The sequence below is a fragment of the Lepisosteus platostomus genome, chromosome 11, assembly GCF_059453375.1.
Source record: "Lepisosteus platostomus isolate fLepPlt1 chromosome 11, fLepPlt1.hap1, whole genome shotgun sequence".
In the NCBI taxonomy this organism is placed as follows: Eukaryota; Metazoa; Chordata; class Actinopteri; order Semionotiformes; family Lepisosteidae; genus Lepisosteus; species Lepisosteus platostomus.
The window spans coordinates 37,041,091-37,060,569 of record NC_142621.1 but is presented as its reverse complement, the minus strand read 5'-3'; the positions used below and the strand labels follow the sequence as shown (position 1 = coordinate 37,060,569).

General features: G+C 37.9%; 2 protein-coding genes and 1 non-coding gene across 3 annotated transcripts; all 3 read left to right on the top strand.

Annotated features, from left to right (window-relative positions):
- Window positions 1-2,969: 2,969 nt before the first annotated feature.
- LOC148652576 (ficolin-1-like) lies at window positions 2,970-9,596 on the top strand. The gene is made up of 8 exons (XM_088599476.1): window positions 2,970-3,111; window positions 4,236-4,367; window positions 4,788-4,841; window positions 5,433-5,468; window positions 6,095-6,222; window positions 6,545-6,674; window positions 8,046-8,180; window positions 8,660-9,596. Exons 1-8 carry the CDS (start codon window positions 3,027-3,029, stop codon window positions 8,905-8,907), a joined length of 948 nt encoding a protein of 315 aa, XP_088455602.1. The 5' UTR covers window positions 2,970-3,026; the 3' UTR covers window positions 8,908-9,596.
- trnan-guu (transfer RNA asparagine (anticodon GUU)) lies at window positions 3,707-3,780 on the top strand. The gene has a single exon. It is a non-coding gene; the product is annotated as a tRNA-Asn (tRNA).
- A 1,851-nt stretch (window positions 9,597-11,447) lies between the features above and the next one.
- On the top strand, window positions 11,448-18,807 carry LOC148652575 (ficolin-1-like). Its single transcript, XM_088599478.1, has 8 exons — window positions 11,448-11,604; window positions 12,714-12,845; window positions 13,296-13,349; window positions 14,534-14,569; window positions 15,327-15,454; window positions 15,547-15,676; window positions 17,238-17,372; window positions 18,051-18,807. The coding sequence occupies exons 1-8, from the start codon at window positions 11,520-11,522 to the stop codon at window positions 18,296-18,298; spliced, it is 948 nt and encodes a 315-aa protein (XP_088455604.1). The 5' UTR covers window positions 11,448-11,519; the 3' UTR covers window positions 18,299-18,807.
- Window positions 18,808-19,479: the final 672 nt, after the last annotated feature.

Sequence of the window (19,479 nt, the reverse complement as noted above, 5' to 3'; positions counted from 1 at the left end):
CTTCCTGTTTTAATAAAGGGAAACAGATAGAAGGGGGGTACCGATTGCCATACTATTATATAAAGAATAATTCCTTACACATATATAGCTCTTTTCTGGACACACCACTCATTGCAATAGAAAGTGAAGCAGGGGATGATCATCGCAATTCACTGCAATTGACCCAAAGAAACCAAAACCAATGATTTACCAAACCAGTAAATCAACACATTACATCTGTTCAATAGAGAAAGACCATCTCGTTGCATCCTGGCATTATTATTCAAGTTGACTGACTAAAGTGTCCAACAAGTGATTCAGGAAATATTTTACAGTTGAAGTTAAAATGGATATCACATACACTATCAAAAATCCTTCACTAGAAGCATACAACTTTTGTTTTGTTTTTTGCATTTTCACTGGCCTTTTAATTTTATTTTATGGTCTCTAAGACTGCACAGTCCTCTTCTTTCTGAGACATTCTTTAGTTGGTCATATTCCATCTTCTCATTAGCTCTTCATTAGTCACACGGCAAAAAAACACGATCTTATTAACTCTTTGTCACCTAATTCTTAATTCACTTGACACTATTCATTTTTACACACCCAACTGTACTAAAGCATTTAACCCAATAAACTCCACACAACACGAGCTTCACTAAACCTTCACTGAAATCACTTCTGCAAGTTTTCACTCTTACTCTTCAGTAACAAACATCAACTTATCTCATCACTAACTATCCTGACTGATCCTGTTTGGCCAGGACACCTCTCTGTTACCAACGCTTATGTCCCAGACAGTTTTTCTGTCTCATTCCTCAATCTAATTGTGTGATAGATAAAGCACAGGGTGTACTCAGGACTCTGAACCTATGTCATCTAGCCTCCTCTCTCAGTTGTGGAGAGAAGATACTCTGCTACCTTGCAAAGTAATGCTAATTTTTTCCAGGTACTAACACCTCCAGACAGACCTGGTTCTACTGGCCAATTTTGCTCCTCAGGAGTGGATTTCAACCCCGTTGAACCTGACAAAATCTACCAAACAGATATTCAGCACCCACAACTCCCCTCAGTTCAGTCTAAGCTATATTGGCTCAAGCATTCCTAGTTCACTGACCCCCGGAGGCCTGTAAACCAGCCCAACCCATTGCAAGTGAACACTGGCCTCTGGACCATGCACTCTATCTCCTTCTAGCCTGGAGCCTAGACACAGTCTGAAATCAATTTCATTCAGATTATTTATCCTAAGCATCTTAATTATCCCAGAGGAGAGGGGTTCCACAAAGAGCCTATCCCGACAGAAGGTGTGGCTCATTCTCATCTAATACATTTTTTAACCATGCCGTTTGGCTTACATGCTCATGTAATAACAATATTTCACCAAGTTGTTTGCATTACAGATTTGTATACAGAACACATCCAAATAAATTATTGAAATTGTAAGGTGGTTAAATCATTAATTAAGGATAATTAATTACCATTCCTTTTTACAAAAAGGAGACAGACACCAGACAGACAAGCTTGTGGAGGCAGCAGGGACCATGGTCAGCAGCACTCTGTAGTGTCACCAGCGCTGTGACAGAAAAGGGGATCTGATTCCTGCTCAACAGGGAGATGTGGAGGGAGCTTTCTTGTCCTCTTGTCAGGACCATGATCTGTCAGCAGTTCAGACTGAGCACATAACCTTTTTTCTTCCCATGATTGCAGTTTAATCAAGAGACTTGCATAGTATTTGTACTCTGGGAGCAACTTTACGGGAACAAGCAAAATCAACAACATGTGGACAGGTCCCCTGGTAATTAACACTGGCCTGTTTCCCACATTTGCACCAGTCTCAGCTCTCATCAGTCAACTGACCTCTGGAACCAGCTTCCACCTCTGTCCTTCCAAGAGACCTATAATTTACAGCTCTCAAAAGGACAAAGGTTGAATTTCCCAGAACATTACTGTTTTTCTAAAAAACAAAATGTTCAGATTGCTTCTAATAAACATGCCAGCAATGTTTACCTTGATATTGCTGTTGCATGTTGTACCGAAACCACACGTTTCTTTACGTAGATTAGGTAACAACTGTTGCTGTAGATACAATACAAACAGCCATTCACATTCTTGGCCGCAGGTTTCTTTTTCTTTAAATGTGTTTCCTCTGACCTTCCTTGTTTGTTAAGAGCTAAAATATTCCCCTCACAGTGCTGGAGGAGCCCTATAGCCTAGCAGACTCACAAAAAATCCAGGTTTACTGATAATAGGGTATAATAACTGATAATTTTCCCCCTAGAAATTAATGTGGCACAGCTGGCATTTGAACACAAAATAACTCTTTTGGCTGCTTGTATACTGTGCCCATTCTAGGATAGCTGCCACACCTAATCTTGAAAAAGACCCTACAGAAGCTGAGGCTGTGAGGTGGGAATGACTCTCCTCAATCTGGATATGAAGACTGAAAACTAAACAGTGACTCTAAATAAGAAGGAAATTCAATGGTTCACCAAGTTCTAAAACAGATAAGTCAAGGCATCATGAGAATCGTCTTTTGTATTAACAACAACTGAAACAGCTGAGGAGGAGACAACTAAGAACTCTCACTTACATCACATTCTCCCTTCTACATTATTGCCGCTCTCTTGACTGCATTTGAGCCACGTGGTAGCTTCTCAAATCTCAAGACACTTTGGCCTCCTAGCAGGGACTGACTCTTCTGTGGGTTAACAGCAAACCCAACAGCCAACAGTTATGCAGTTGCTGCAAAATTATTAGCTTACATGAATTATAAAACTTGTGGTCAGGAGAAGAGTACCATTTTGGTAAATCCAAGACCTTATTTTTTACCACTTTTCCTTAAGTGATTTAGCGTGAATGAAAGCAACCCACTGAACAGAGTAAAGCAACACAAACACACAACTCCCGCCTTCCTCCGTAACAACAGTTAAACTGCTGTTGAGCAGGAGGCTGGACTACTGGACTATATAAATACAGCTGTCCATCGCAAGATGATATCACCCTGACAGAGGAGATAGAGCGAGGACAAAATCTTGACTGTCAGAAGGATGATTCTCCAAAAGGCTCGTAAAACCATCTTTGTTCTCTCCTTGTGTTTCACTGTGGTCTCTGGTGCAGAGAACACCTGTCCAGGTAAGTAAGACAGATTAAGATGATTTGTATTTTTATGTAAAAACTATTGTACATTTTTTATTATGATATTCTACACTGTGCATTATTAGATATTATTACCTGTTGTTGTTTGTGCTACAATTAATGAAAACCTATAATGAAAATATATCTTTAGTTTGATTGTATAAAGTGTAGTAGGAATGTGGTGGAAATGAGATTCCATCAGACATCAAAAATAAAATTAAGAAATAACAATTGTGACATTGATAAACACACCATATATGAGAATGACAAATGAAAGACTATGGAAAAGGGCAAGAATCAGAAGACTTTTTCAAAGCATGCCTTAGATCAGGTGTTTTTTGATTGTTTCACTTTTGAACCCTAGAAATAAGAATCTTACTTAATCTAGTTAACAATGAAATGTTAAACCTGAAGTAGATGGAAGATTGTTTTGCTGTGATGAACCGACAGACTATTTCAAAAGCTTGGTTCAACTATCCACATCTCATTTTACCAATGAATTCTTCTCGACTGTTTTAAGCATTAAACATTCAGTCTTTACACCAATACTTACAGTGGTTGATTCATTGTTACAGACTTTAACATCTCGCGCGTCTCTGTGGCGCAATCGGTTAGCGTGTTTGGTTGTTAACTAAAAGGTTGGTGGTTCGAGCCCACCCAGGGACAAGCCTGTTTTGGGGTGGAGCAGTGGCTAAGGCTCTGTACCTGTGGCTAGAAGGTTGCTGGTTCAAGTCCTGCAGGTGGCAGAGGAATCCTACTCTGTTGGGCCCCTGAGCAAGGCTCTTAACCCCAATTGTTCCAGGGGTGCTGTATAATGGCTGAACCTGTGCTCTGACCCCAGGCTTCTCTCCCTGTCTGTGTGTCTCATGGAGAGCAAGCTGGGGTATGCAAAAAGACAAGTTCCTAATGCAAGAAATTATAAAGGGTTAATAAAGTGATATTATTATCATTATTATCTGTCCCAGTGGGACTGTTACAGTCCTTTAATGAGCCATTTTATGTTCATAACAGCCAATTTTTCATCAACACAAAATGGGTTTGTCCCACTGCTTTAATCTGTCTCCTCTAATCCTTGTCCTCCTCATGATTTCCTAGTGAAGTTGAGCTCTTCTGTGTTACAGAGGTGAAGGTTATTGGCCTGAATGACAAGGACAGACTGACCATCCTTCAGGGCTGCCCAGGACACCCAGGGATACCAGGTACTCCTGGAGCTCCAGGCATGAAGGGAGAACAAGGCCTGCCAGGCCCTCAAGGTAAGAACTGCATTGATCCAGCATCTAACTAATAAGTATGTGATTTCAAAGTAGATTCCCCCCACATTTCAATATTAACTAGAATTCTCTAAACCAAAGCTGCCATTTTTGTAGTCGTGATCAGTCATAGGCTTTGAAAGACTTAAAGCTATTCACTGCTTAAAGATATGGAGATCACACACATCAGTAGTTTAGTAATTGGAGTAATATGCTTCAAAATTAAAAAGGCCCTTCAAAAAAATTTTTTGAGTCCTTCATATTCTCCTATTGTCTTTTGCTTTCTTCACAAGTTTTGCAAGCAAAAATGGCTGACAGCCTGGACTCAAACTATTAATTCCTGATTAGCATGGTTTACTCTTATCAGTGCCCACTGGTCTGACGCTACTGGGCTCTTTGTCTCAATTGTATTTTACATTTCAGGTGTGAAAGGTGAACCAGGAGCTTTTGGAAAGATCGGCCCTATTGGATCCAAAGGTACGTTTCCAATACTATACAATGCCTGCTCTCTAGGTGATGCTCAGCAATTTGCTCATTGTAGGGTGAAATAGCTGGAAACAAATGATCTGCAAGACAAGAGTCTGTAACATTGATCATGTGCAGAGCAGTCAATATTTCATTTAAACACATATCATACAGCCTAGCACAATGACATCTTTGAAAGATGAGAGTTTTGAAAAGGAAAAAAAAAGATAACAAATAGGGAAAGAAAACACAAAACCTTTTAGATAGTTAATTTGCCTATATGTGGTCAGACACTCCTTCCCTGATTATTTTAAGTGAACTTTATGGGATGTTTACTTTGTTTTTGTTACAAAAGAAGTTATCAAATAAAGAAGATTAAGCTACTTAAGGGGAAGAAAATGTTTTACACTTATAAGGAGGTAAGACATTAAACAGCAGGAAGAGAGAGCTATTACCTTTTCCTTTATTCTTGCTGTGGAGCAACTCACCAGTACAGGATACACAAGTTTGTTTTTAGCATCGGGCCTGAAAAATCACAAAAAGTACTGATAAATCTATACTTGCCAGCAAAAATTAGTTACAGATGTGTTTATCTTTTTACAGGACAGAAAGGAGAACCAGGGGATCAGAGAAGCACAGGTACAATGATTATAAGGTCCAGCACACTCACTTGCAGGAAAAAAAATGATTTCATAGGTTTATTTGCATGATAGCTAACTTTATGCAAGTTGGATGTAAAGAAAATCAATTTAATCCATTCAAACTCTGGATACACATGTATTTTGCTTTTCAGAAAAAGTATTCAGAAATAAAAAAGCTCTATTTAAATAGATCCTAGGTCCACTACTGCTCAAATGTTGCCTAAATGCTCAGGAAAAAAAATAGGAAGCTCCCAAATTTGCCATGATAACTTTTATTAAATTCTTTGTAGCTAATATAGCACAAGGGGGAACAATTGAATTAACTATATTCTATGTGGGAACGCAATGTTGTCTATTACAGTATATTCATAGTTACAAGTACAGGTGACATTGTTTGACTTAAAAAAACATACTAATAAGCTACAGTGTTACAACAATGTAGTTTTCACGAATTACCTCAAGCGTAAAATGTTGTTTCTGCACAAATACTCTGGCAAACTATTATTAAGATACTTTAGTATATTTCAAAGCAATTCAGCTACAGTATTTGTCTTGCACATACTGCATAGTAGTGAATGAGGAGGTGGTTCGGCAGCTGCCAGCATGATGTCATCGTTCTTCCAGGGGCTCGGAACTGTAAGGAGCTGCTGGACCAGGGGAACTACATCAGTGGCTGGTACACAGTGAGGACAGAGGGAGACAAAGACATCAGGGTGTTCTGTGACATGGAGACAGACGGAGGCGGCTGGCTTGTGAGGGAAACTATAAATATTGCCTTTCTGGGGCATAATGGAGAAAGCAGAACTTTATGTAGCATTTAGGAAAACAGAGAAGGTGTTTGACATTTTGTTTCATAACAGAAGGTTAACTAGGCTTTTTTCTATCCATGTATAGATCATGTTTCACTCTTCCAAAGCAACTGTCACCATATTAGGAATAGCCAGAGTATAAACAAATAAATTGCTTCAAGCTAAAACTGCTGTACAGTATATAATGCATGTACAGTACTTACTGCATATCATTTTAGTGCATCACATAGATTTCTTTTTTCTTCCTCGAATCTTCCTTTTTCAGGTATTCCAGAGGAGGGTGGATGGAACTTTAGATTTTTACAGAGACTGGGCCTCTTACAAGCGAGGGTTTGGTAACCAGCAGTCAGAGTTCTGGCTGGGGAATGACCACATTCATTCACTGACCAGCTCAGGTGAGTCTGCCAGCCTGGCCACAGGGCTGGGTCAGCACAGGAACTGCATGAACATAATCACTGCACAAAGGCAAAACAAAACACAAAACTGAATATTTTATTTTAAGAAGACAACTCGTTTTTCTTCACCCAAATCTGCAACCTTTTTAACTTTAACATCTTTCTTTACAGTTGTATCTGTAAATCAGAAATTTATTAATCTGCTTTACAAATAAAAATATTTTAGTATTTATTTGACATTTTTAATAAGGACCTACAGTATGTGATTTCCTTTCTATACCTGATATTTTGCCAAAGAAGTAATCCTGGTCCAAATAAAATAATGTTGAATGGACATTTTTATTTTTCATTATTAATAATGTATATTATCTGCTAAGAACCCCTTTCTGTCCCCTGAATCACCAGTACCATTGTTAAATTCAGAATGGATGAAACATTAAATTTTTAATGCTACCCTAACTGTGCAATTTTCATCTCTAGAGGCCATTTCTTTTCTTGCTCTTACTGGAATTGTTTCCTTAGCTGTTCTTGTCTCTTGTCTGTCTCTCTTGATTATGAGAGCCTACAAGGCACAGAGCCACATTCTCAGACCAAGTTCACTTTGGTATTATGCCATAATCATTTCTTGCACAGATATTTCAGACCTGACTGATGGAACAATGTAGAATATTTTGAGTATCCCAAGGTCGAGAATGTCAAGTACAATACACAGCGCATGTTTATTCTATATGAATTGCTCTTTTCCATTTGTTTCCCAACAATTATTTCGTGTAAAGATTTTTTTTCATCTTTTTGTACACCTCACTATCTTTTAAAGAAACAAAATGAGAGGAAGTGGCACAGGGAAACATAGCAATGTTGCACATACATATACAGTAAATATGCATACACTGTGTAGCCAATTAAAGTGTTCAACATTGATGTTCCTCCCCTGCATTCACTTTCTTATGATTTCAGAAGACAACCATCTATCCAGCTTCTAACCGCTTCTTCCAGTTCAGGGTTATGGGGGAACTGGAGCTTAGCAAGCATTGAACGCAAGGCAAGATACACCCTGGACACGACACCAGTCCAGCACAGGGCAGGCACACAGACACTCACACCAGGGCCAATTTTCCTAAAAGACAATCAAACTTACAGTATGGTTTTGGACTGTGGGAGGAAACTGGAGCAGCGGGTGGAAACCCATGTAAACACAGGGCAAGCATACACACTCCACACAGATAGCCCCCCAGGTCTAGAATTGAACCCAGAACCCCAGTGTGTCATCTGGAAAACAACCGGGAAACTACAACCATAAACTTCTATGAAAGCAACAGGACACATTTGCGACTGCTTCTGACATGTAGTGTTGTCTGTTCTGTTTTGAAGGGAATTATGAAATAAGGATAGATTTAAAGGACTTTGACAATGCCTCCACTTTTGCAAAATACCTGCCTTTTAAGATTCTGGGGGAAGCTGAGAATTACCGATTGATTCTGGGTGGATTTCAGGATGGAAGTGCTGGTAAGATTCCTGTTGTGTTCACTCAGTTTATTAACATGTTAAGAGGTTATTCATGTGTCAGAGGATGGCACATTTAGTTTGTTTCATTCTTAATAACTTATATAACTTTAGTTTTGACTCGTCTTTGCCCTGGATTTTGAAAAAGTACAAAAACATTTTTCAGTGATCTGATGGCAAATTGTTCATACTACAAATGTTTTGTTTGTTTTTCAACCAATTTAGAATAGTACAATACTTTTAAAGTTAATACAATTTTTAAGTTAAGGTTTTATTTTCTATTTAAAGTAAAACCTTCAATAACGTTTACTAAACTTTTATTTTACAGTATTTAGAGTCCAGGAAGGCTCTGTAATCAGAGTGATTTTTTCTTTCTTTCTGGAGGAGTAAAGGAAAGCGAATTATGCTGTTTACATTATAACGGAGCGAATTAGGGAACATCCCCATGTCTTCACCATTGTTTCTTTAAATTCTGTTCACAGGTGATTCCCTATCAGGTCATAATAATCTTTCCTTTTCTGCAAAAGACCGTGACAACGACATCTGTGACTGCAACTGCAGCAGCATGTACAAGGGAGGCTGGTGGTATGGAAAGTGCCACAGTTCCAACCTTAACGGTCTCTATCTGGGTGGGCACCATGAAAGTTACGCCAATGGAGTTAATTGGTATTCTGGGAAAGGTCACAATTATTCCTATAAGTATTGTGCTATGAAAATAAGACCTCGTTGAAATAGCGAGGCAGTGTGCAGCACAGAGAGAAAGCTGTTCCATTCTCAAGGGTCTGTGATGCTGGAATCTTGGGTTTTGATTCAAAGACTGAGACTCATTTGGTCTCACACAAAGTACAGCGCCAAAACATGGAGGACAATATCCTGGTCTGTATAAAACAGGCCCTTTCCCTTTCCTTAAACTGTGTTCCATGGTGATTTAAATAGAAAAAATTGTATAACAAAATCCCCATGTCTTCTGAAATCATCCTTTTAAATGTAAACATAATGTAAATATCTGAAGCTTTCGTGACTACTACACTGTGTCTGAATGTGTGACTTAACCAAACCATGTACTTCCAGCAATATTGTATAAACCTTACTAAAATATTTTGTCCAACATAACCAGACTTTACAGCTTTGGAAAAGTTATTACAATGTATTAAATTAGTTAGAAGACTACTGCAAGCAAATTAGCTCTTTTTATCAATCGTCGGAAATGGATGTTTTTTGCTGATTGTTAATGCATGTTCTTCTCCAAATCTGTGATAAATATTGCATTTTGGATGTTTTATGTTAAACTTAGATTGAAACAGACCCATCAGCAATGTATTCCTAAGAAGGAAATATTTCCATTATTGTTTTGTATTTTAATTCAAGAGTAGACATTATACTGTATATTTCTTTAAAATAAATACAGTCGTCCAATAATTATTATTGATTGCTTCTACTACAGGCACTATTTTAACAAGCCACTATCCATATGCTTATAATCAGAAAAGGAGCATTCCTGTCTTAATTTAGCCATTGTCATCAACGATCTGCACGCTACAAGTGTTGTGGTGTTAAAGGGGGTCTGGTTCCTGAATAAAAATGGGGGCAACTTTCTTGTCCTCTTTTCAGGACCCTGATCTGTCAGCAGTCCAGTAACTTAAGACTGAACCTTTTTCCTTCCCACGATTGCAGTCTAAACAAGAGGCTTGCGCAGTATTTGTACTCTGGCAGCAATGTTACGGGAACAAGCAAAGTCAACAACATGTGGACAGGTCCCCCGATAATTAACACTGGCCTGTTTCCCACATTTTCACCAGTGTCAGCTCTCATCAGTCATCTGACCCAGCATCCACCTCTGTACTTCCAAGAGAGCTACAACTCACAGCTCTCAAAAGGAAAAAAAGCTCAGTATACCACAAACATTTTGCTTTTAAAAGTTTTAAACCAAATCTTCAGGTACCCGACTACTGAAATCCCCAAGAACATTTACCTTCACACAAACATCCTCCCCTACCGTGTGTAAATCAGATGAACCCAGAAATCTTGTCTTCTCTCTATTTGTTAATATACACAAAAATGTGTAATGCCTAGTTATCAGGTCAGTTTCTTTAAACCAGTGGTGCCTGCATGAAACAGTTCTGAAGAGCAACATTTCATCCTCTGAATGTTGAGTCCTACACCCTGACAGTCTCACGGCAAAGCACAGCCCCAGACACTTACTGAAGTGGCCATATTGTACCCCACAAGCAAGTTAGATACTCTTGCAGGTCACAATGTTTCCTCTCGCTGTCTGGGAGCCAACAGGGCTGACAGTATTAGTTCTGCCCATCCTCAGATGGACATCATGACTGAAGCAAAGACACAACTGGCCTGTTAGCACACAATCTCTACAGACATTGTGTGTGAGTTGGTTAGACTGAGATCTGGAACAATATTAGGCAAACTGGCAAACTAGCAAGTAGGTGATAAAAAACACCTGTAATTTCTAAAATGATACTATACAATTATGTGTGTATGTGTACACACACATGTATGCATAAGCATTATTACTGTCAGAAGAGAGCAACAGACCATTCTGTCCATATGAATGAGAACTCCCCACCCTTTCCAATGAAGAATGAGCCAGGGAGCTGGTGCAAGGGTGAAAATTTCACCCCTCAACACAGAGGGATGAGAAAATAAAACAAAACAACCGAATAAATAAAAAGTGTGATGTTTTTACATAGGCAGATATCTGGGAGTCTAGGGTTTAGCCTCCTCTCAAAACTCCATAATGTTTAAATGTATTAAACAACCAATTAAGCTTGCTTTGTTCTAACTTGTCAGAATTTTCTCTTTTAAAGAAACTAAAAATTGAAGGAAATCTGGTGAGTGATCTCATTTTAGGTACTGAAATATATTTAGTTTTGCTAGCAGTTATGGGCGAAAGATAATTATCATGGCAAGTCTCTAGTCTTAATCTTTAGTCCATAAGAATGTCCTCAAATAAGAACAAGTTGTTTGGCTTATATAGTTCATTTAGTGGCTGATAGTTTATTGATCTGAAGTGTTTTCAAGGCTTTTCTTGTGGTATACCAGAGCTATCTGTTTCAACAACCTGATAGTGTAGCTAGTTTTGGACTCCCATGACTTTTTCTGTAAATAACTTCCTACTATTCATTCCTATTTTACTGTATTTCATTACTATTACCACCCACATGCACTGCTACACCTGTCACCACCTCTCTTGAGCACCAATTAAATCACGGGAAAGGAGGCTGAGCTACTGTGGTGAATAAATACGCCTGCTCGCAAGAAAATCGCATCAGCGTGACAGAGGAGGCTGGCGTTAAGAGGATAGTGTCTTTAATCAGCTGCAGAATGATTTGCCAAAAGGATTTGGAATCCACCCTCATTCTCTCACTGTTTCTTACTGTGGTAGCTGGCACAGAAAGCACCTGTCCAGGTAAGTCCAATGCCTTAACATCTAGTCCAACATGGCCCAAGAAAGACTTATGTCTTTACACAAAAACTGAGACTTCTGCTTTTGCCATTCTTATCCTGTATACTATACACTTTAAGTACAATACCATTTCTGAAATACATTTCAGAACTCCTTTTTAATCGCATCGAGTGTCTCAAATTTAATAATTATGAGAGCTAACGACTGATCGGTGTTCTGAAAAGGAAAGGACAGAACTTTTCATTCAACATTTTGAAAGCTCCCAATGATTTCATTTGCTTTTGCTTCTGTTAATTTTGGAAAAGAAATATTTTGAAAAGTTTCGGTACTTCATAGCTCACTGAAGATCTTTGTCTCTATAAAAAGTTGCAATTTCCTGTTATTTAATACCTTGCCTGTTGTGTTCTATATTGTGTTCATAACATCTATGAATGCCTAGATTTTCATTTGACACTATAACTACCAATTGTAGCAAAAGGGAAAAGTATTCTAAAACTTAAAGCTAAAAACTTGTATGGATCCTGTGAGAATGGGAATTACCTTGTGGAGAACTCTAGTGAAACATGGATACTCGGCACTGGTGTGACACTGGCATAACATCTTCACCACCTTTCCCTGTGCTCACACCTTGGGAATTGTTGCACTGCAAACATTTGAAACATAAGTATTAACACACACAAAGGATGTAACAAATAAGAGCTGAAAAAAGAAAAAAGCAACTTTTGTCACATTTGTTTAAACTTAACAAAGTTTAAACCCACAATCTGACCAAAAAAGAAATGCTGATGTTGATTCAGCATCTGGTTACTGTAATGAAGTATAAAACTCCTGTTTTCTGTGTGGTCAGTATGTTTTAGACAGCCTTATAGAAACAGAAACATATGCCTCACAATTTATTAGAAGCTCTTTTTTCGAGAATGACTGACTTCACTACAATATTTCGATTGCTGTAAAAGATTCTTCAATGATTTTTAAGGTCCGCAGCACAAAAACGTCATCATTAGTTTTCTTCAGCAGTGTGAAGAGGGATTTTATTCCACACCTTAAACTACCTCCTTTGGTCCTCTTGCCCAGTGTTCAAGAAGGCAGATTTGCGCTCTTCTGTGTTACAGAGGTGAAGGTTGTGGGCCTGAATGACAAGGACAGACTGACCATCCTTCAGGGCTGCCCAGGACACCCAGGGATACCAGGTGCTCCTGGAGCTCCAGGCATGAAGGGAGAACAAGGCCTGCCAGGCCCTCAAGGTACTGTAATTCCCAGCTGTTCTGACTTCTCCCCAGAAGGCATGCAATGAATTGAGTTTGTTCTCTCCCATATAACTAAATGTAAGAACTGTCTGTAACTTCAACTTTTTTCTTTAGTATTTATTACCATCTGTGACAAAGGTGGGTGGGTTTATTACTTGCTCATGATTAAAGTAAATTAGGTGCCTCCATTTATCTTAAGATCAGCTCTTGCATTCAGACATTGAAGACAATTTTTGATCTTGTAAAGGTTAAAGGGTAGAGGTTCTGGCATATCATTGATGCAATATTGGTCATCCAATTAAGTCATTTTTAGAGTTGGAATTGAAGTTCAACAGTTATTATGTCCAAACCCCATCCATTCACCCACTAAAACAGTTGTAATGACTCTCCACATTCTAGATTTTTAAAAATAGAAGTCTTCCTTTCAGCTGTATTTCAACTTTACAGGTATGAAAGGAGAACCAGGAGCATACGGCAAACTGGGTCCAGATGGAGCCAAAGGTAAATATCAGGAAATGCGATTTTAATGCTGAGGTAGGGAGCCAGAAACAACCAAAATAGAAATCTCTCCAACTTTTTAAAGCCATTAGAACAGAAAGGGGGTGTGTGACAGGACTTGTGGGGAATCTCAGCAGTAGTAGCTTCTTTTAAACAGATTATGCAGATCATACTCCTGTTTATGTTAAACTTTTAAAATGAAATTAATGGATGTACTGTATATACTTTTAGTGCAATTCATCTTATCCCGCTTCTTTGAAAATATGAGCAGACAGCATCAGTTTATCAGTTTATGATGCAACACATGAAGTTGTTAAAGGTTTCAAAATGTAGAATTTTAATGGCAAATAATTAAAATATTTTTAATTATATATATTATTTTGTGAGACCTAATACTTCTGAAACCTGATCTAGCAATTTACTTTAAACTGTGCATCCCAGCATATATCCCATCACTGGCTTTTCTCAGTGATCAGATGGGTATTTTCACACATGGCCCTATGTACAGATGTGTCCTATAACCAAGACTGAGCAAAGTCTTTAATATACTCTTGTCAGTGTATAGTATATATATTATCAGCGGCAATATTTTAGGTTATCAAGTCATCCTTACCAGTACTAGAGCTGCTAGATCAAATAAAGAACAAAACAGCAATACAATCATAGTCAAGACACTGTACCAGTACAGTTACATTGAACCAACTTGCTTATTCTTTGGTTTGAAAGAGAGGGAGAGGTAGTAGTTTTTTTTGGATCGGATGGTGAGGAGATGGTGTTCATTTTGGCTTCGTAGTCTCAAGTATGTCATGCACCTTTCATCTTCCAGCTGCTGTTAGAAACTAATTAAATTACAACTTTTTCTTACATCAGAAAAACCAAGTATTAGTTTCTCATTCAGCTGGATCAGTCCCAGGAAATTGGAAAAATGCATTGCACATAGCAAAAGAAAACTTAAAATCACGTTCTGCCCCAAAGTATCCCAAGGAGAGAGGAGTAATACAGCCTTGTTTTCCAGGGTTTTTGGTCAATGTTCCAATGGCTTGATTAAATAAGCCAATTGCTGGTTTAGGTCAGTAACTGCTTGGAGAGGAAGAACACCAGAAGACGGTAGACCAGAGAACAATGGTAGTATTAATAAATCTTCTGTTACTGCACACAATTTATAGATTTGTCATTTGTTCTTTCAGGACAGAAAGGAGAACCAGGGGATTTAAGTTACACAGGTACAATGACGATCTTTTACAGACATCTGTTTCTTTCCAAAAAAGAAAGATGTTAGTGTTTGCTGGTGTGATTAATTGGTGTGGTCTTTTACACACAGAGACATTGTAATGCACAAGGAGCATGGAATTATTCCAATAAATCCTGAGAGATAAGAATAATAGCTCTGGAAAAGCTTAAAGAAATTGTGCACAAAGCAACATGCTGAATGGGGAAAAGGGGAGTGAAGTTTAGTGAAGTGTCATAAAATGAGATTTTGACAAATAAGGTGCAGTGGAAAAATTCAGATACATTTTTTACCAGTTAGAAGAGGAATTTAAAACACAAACCCAACCCAGATAAAAACACTAAGAGCCTACTTAGTGTGTGTGCTAATGTATCAGGTCCATAAAAACATTAGCCATGAAATTAAAATACATATTTTGGCTGTAGTGTATATTATGGTATCTACAGTACCAAACAGTAGTAGTTTGCAACGAGTGACTGTAAACTAAGTATTACAAAAATATTGTGGATGTATTTGTTTTTAAAACTCCAACTCCAACTTCCACAAAGTATGAATATACTTATTCATGTATTATTATATACACATACTGATAAAGATATAATTTCTGCTAATTCTGTAGCAAGCTATTTCAAGTATTTGTGTCCTGAATGATGAAAGTGCTCTGATCACAGTGTTTCTACAGTTCACACCGTGCATTGTAAAGGGAGGCATGTGTCTGTTCAGCTGCCTGTGTGATGTCATCGTTCTTCCAGGGGCTCGGAACTGTAAGGAGCTGCTGGACCAGGGGAACTACATGAGCGGCTGGTACACAGTGAGGACAGAGGGAGACAAAGACATCAGGGTGTTCTGTGACATGGACACTGACGGGGGCGGCTGGCTTGTGAGTAACATGTTATCTTGACATGAAGTCAGAACAAAAATGTTTTTACCTTCAAAATGTTGTTTTACACTGATACATTGCTGTGTCTGCAGGTATTCCAGAGGAGGACGGATGGGTCAGTAGATTTTTTCAGAGACTGGGCCTCTTACAAGCGAGGGTTTGGTAACCAGCAGTCAGAGTTCTGGCTAGGGAACGACCACATTCATTCACTGACCAGCTCAGGTGAGTCTGCCAGCCTGGCCACAGGGCTGTGTCAGCACAGGAACTGCATGAGCTAGAGCTGACCCCATCAGCTCAGAAGGACATGGATGCAAAAAGGATATTAGCTTTTTGTTTACCGTATGTTTCTCTATGCTTCTGCTTTATTAATTTATTTTTACATAATAATATAATTATTTTTAAATTATTATAGACTTTTAATTTTTGTACGGAACTTTCAAACCAGGAAACATGTCTCTTTTGACATGTATTGTAAGAGATAGCAGATTCAGTGTTGTAATAATGCAATATTATGATGCAGCACTGTTTTTGCTTTCCATTTTAAAACCTGCTCAAGGATGGAAAAACACAGGACTTATTTATATTTTCTGAAGAGTGTTCTCAAAGTCCAGTCAGAAAATGTCAAATGTCTGGGGGAAGATAGTCACTGCTGCACACAGGTCCATTCATATTGTCTTATCAATTAGTGCAGCGACATTAAAGGACATAGAACAGGAAAACTGCAGAATTTGGGCAAACTGCAGATATACAGTTTTGTTTAAAGTTACACAAACATACAGTAACTACATAATAACCAGTCCTTAACCTTTAAAGAATTTGGGTTCTGAAAACATGCTGTTAAGCATTACTGCATGCTTCTACAAGTAATAAGACTGTGTTATTTATTTCTATATTTCACAATGTGATGATTTTTAAACCTTTATTTTTCAAGTCCAAGGCCCTCAGTCAAGATGGCAACTGGACAGCTGAACAAAACAAAATTAGCGACTTTTCTTCTCAGACATGTGCAGCAAGAAGAGGAGATTTACCGCACTACATTTTTCAGAAGCATGCCCCATAAAAACAGGAAAAAGCTGACAGAAACAGCTCCTACAGTACTAAGCCAATTACTATTACAATTATCTCATTAACAGCAGAGCTGGAATGCAGCCCTGCAGACACGGCATCCTTCCAGGAATGGAGTTACGCTCCTCTGCACAGATCACTCTTACAGACATCTGTGCGCAATGGCTTGGCTCCCCTGTTTGCCTCTCATTGCTCTGAGTGAGATTTTGAAAATAATTGAACTGGAGTTATTACAAGGTGTGCTTCATTTCAGAATTCATGGTCTTGCTATGCACAAAAGGCCGTAATACAAAGCTAACTTTAGGTATCTGCTGATTGCTTTCAGAGTGTAATCAGAAACTGAAGAGCTACTCTGGGTACAGTGATAACAGTATTCGGTATCAATTCCAGCTAGTTTTTGAATTTTTTTCTTTCCTATGATTTACTAGTTCAAATCTGCCTCGGGTCTTGTACTTCAGTCACCTTGAAATGTTCCGAAAAAAAATAAACAAAAATAATAAACTGTCAGTCTTGAGGATTCAAAGGAGTGCTATTTTAGACCTCCTATGCTTTGTATAATGAAAAAGGTTTAAAAATCAAGTTAATAGATATACTTCAGATTACCTTAAACAGATGTAACAACTTATACAGTATGTTGCAGAAACACACCTTGCGGTCTTCATGTGGGTGCAACAGTTGTGATGCAGTTCTAAAATGTTGTCTTTGTCTTATTTTTAAGGGAGTTACGAATTAAGAATAGACTTAAAGGATTTCGACAATGTGGCAACATTTGCAAAATTCCAGTCTTTTAAAATTCTGGGAGAATCAGATAATTACAAACTTCTTCTTGGGGAATTTCAAGCCGGTGATGCAGGTATGTTCCCAATTCTGTTCAGTGATGTGAAATGCTAATAATTCCTTGTAAATAAGAGTTAAAACTCAATTTTGAGAAATTCAGCTATTTTATAAACATTCCTTGGGTGTAATTATGCAGGTATTTTAAAAAATGATCAATTTTAAATATGTTCACACAATTTGAAAAGATTCTCAACCCTGCTCTTCAAGCAAAAGGGCTTTGAAATATTTTATGATAATTTTTTCTGCTAGTTCTGAATGAAGAAGGCAGAATATATAGAATAATTTTTCAAGTGTTTATTTTTCAGACTCGGTATACAATTTAATATTCTGTGTCTGAAGCTACGAATTTCTAATTTATAAAAATAAAAATGTTAGTTGGCATCTTATTGCTGAAACGGTACTCAATGAACCTCAAGATGATTATTAAATTTAAAGGGAAGATGCTGTCTTTAAAATAATCTGGACAGTGTGATATTTAGAAATATGCCTGAAGAATATCACTCAGCAATTACCAAGCTACAGTATAAGAAGGAAGATAATATATTAAAGGACAAGTAAGTTTATTTATGCAATATGCTAGTGTATAAACTGTATCATTAGCATTTGCTAGTGAGAGACAAACAGTTCTTTAGGGCCTTTTTGTTTGTTTAGGTTTCTTCAGTCCCCTGAAAACCTCCCCATATTCTGTCCACAGGTGATTCCCTAACAGGACATAAGAATCTGCCTTTTTCTACCAAAGACCGTGACAATGACAGCTGTGACTGCAACTGCAGCAGCATGTACAAGGGAGGCTGGTGGTATGGAAAGTGCCACGGTTCCAACCTTAACGGTCTCTATCTGGGTGGGCACCATGAAAGCTATGCCAACGGAATCAACTGGACAACTGGGAAAGGTGCCCATTATTCCTATAAATATTGTGATATGAAAATAAGGCCCCGATGAGAGGTATTCAGTTATCAGGGGCTTGTCACACAGGTGTACACCATTCCTTACTTCAAGAAAAATGACCAGAAAAATTCCAATTTTACCTTGCACCCACAACTTACAGTATGTGCAGTGGCTACAAATGTAAAACACCATTCATACACAATTCTGCACACACTGCTCTTTCTCCCTCTCTATCAGTATAGTATAGTGCTACAGTACAGTAGTCATTTTATCTCTACAGTGAGTCTTGGCAGATTGTAGTCTGCCACTAGCTCTGTACATAAGAATGTAAAAAAGGTTACACTCAAGAGGAGCGCACGTAGCCTACTTGTTCTAATGGTTGCATCTCGAACAATCAAGATCAAAGACATTGTCAAACTGTCTCTACTTCTGTCTTATTTAACGGTTTTGTTTTTAGAAAGTCTTTCCATCTTCCTGGCTTTCTTATCTCATGTAAAACTGTTTTGATTTAATTTTCCTTTTGTTCTGTTTTGAAGAAGAATAAAAAAGTTTTAAAGGATCTAGATTTGTGCGCTTACAGACTCTGATTTTCTGTCTCTTCCTCTCAAACCTTCATCTTTCTGCATCCTGACACAGCAGTAAAATTATATCTAAAAGACCACAGGTGTGTCTCAGGTGTATTGCAAAACCCAGCAAGATGTTACATATGGAAACGTGTCTATTTACGGGAGGCTAAAATTTTTGCCTTCGATTCAAATTGTGTAAAGGTAAGTGTACCAATAAGTAAGAGCAGTAATCAAACCACAAACAGTGCATGAAAACTAGAACCTATCTTAGCCCTTCTTCAAAACTCTAGCAAGAAATTTAAAATGAAAGTGTCCCAAATTCTGACAAAATATTTGCAGATTCCACAAACACCTTGGGAAACAAAACCTGACAAGGAGATAGCTGGTAACTCTTAGTACCAGTATGACATTGTAAGAGCTTTTTTTCTAAAATAACCAGTTAATCAGTATCGTAGTTCCATGGACGAAAGTGACCTAATATGAGTTTGCTTTCAGTTACGGGAAGAAGAAAGAGATTTAACTAAAAAATAAATTAAAGACAATCATTAGGAAACACGTTCACTTACTGAGCAATTAAATCAAGAATCAAAGTTAATTTGTTAATAAGTTAACTTCTATTACAGTCAAATCACTCAATACAATATCTATTTTCTAAGAAGAGTGGAATCT

What these genes read in the sequence shown, in the direction of transcription:
- LOC148652576 (XM_088599476.1), top strand. Translation starts at nt 3,027, where the DNA reads ATGATTCTCCAAAAGGCTCGTAAAACCATCTTTGTTCTCTCCTTGTGT. An exon ending in AGGCCTGCCAGGCCCTCAAG is followed by an intron (nt 4,368 to 4,787) that starts GTAAGAACTGCA and finishes TTTACATTTCAG; the next exon opens with GTGTGAAAGGTGAACCAGGA. An exon ending in CGGCCCTATTGGATCCAAAG is followed by an intron (nt 4,842 to 5,432) that starts GTACGTTTCCAA and finishes ATCTTTTTACAG; the next exon opens with GACAGAAAGGAGAACCAGGG.
- LOC148652575 (XM_088599478.1), top strand. Translation starts at nt 11,520, where the DNA reads ATGATTTGCCAAAAGGATTTGGAATCCACCCTCATTCTCTCACTGTTT. An exon ending in AGGCCTGCCAGGCCCTCAAG is followed by an intron (nt 12,846 to 13,295) that starts GTACTGTAATTC and finishes TCAACTTTACAG; the next exon opens with GTATGAAAGGAGAACCAGGA. An exon ending in ATTTCAAGCCGGTGATGCAG is followed by an intron (nt 17,373 to 18,050) that starts GTATGTTCCCAA and finishes TTCTGTCCACAG; the next exon opens with GTGATTCCCTAACAGGACAT.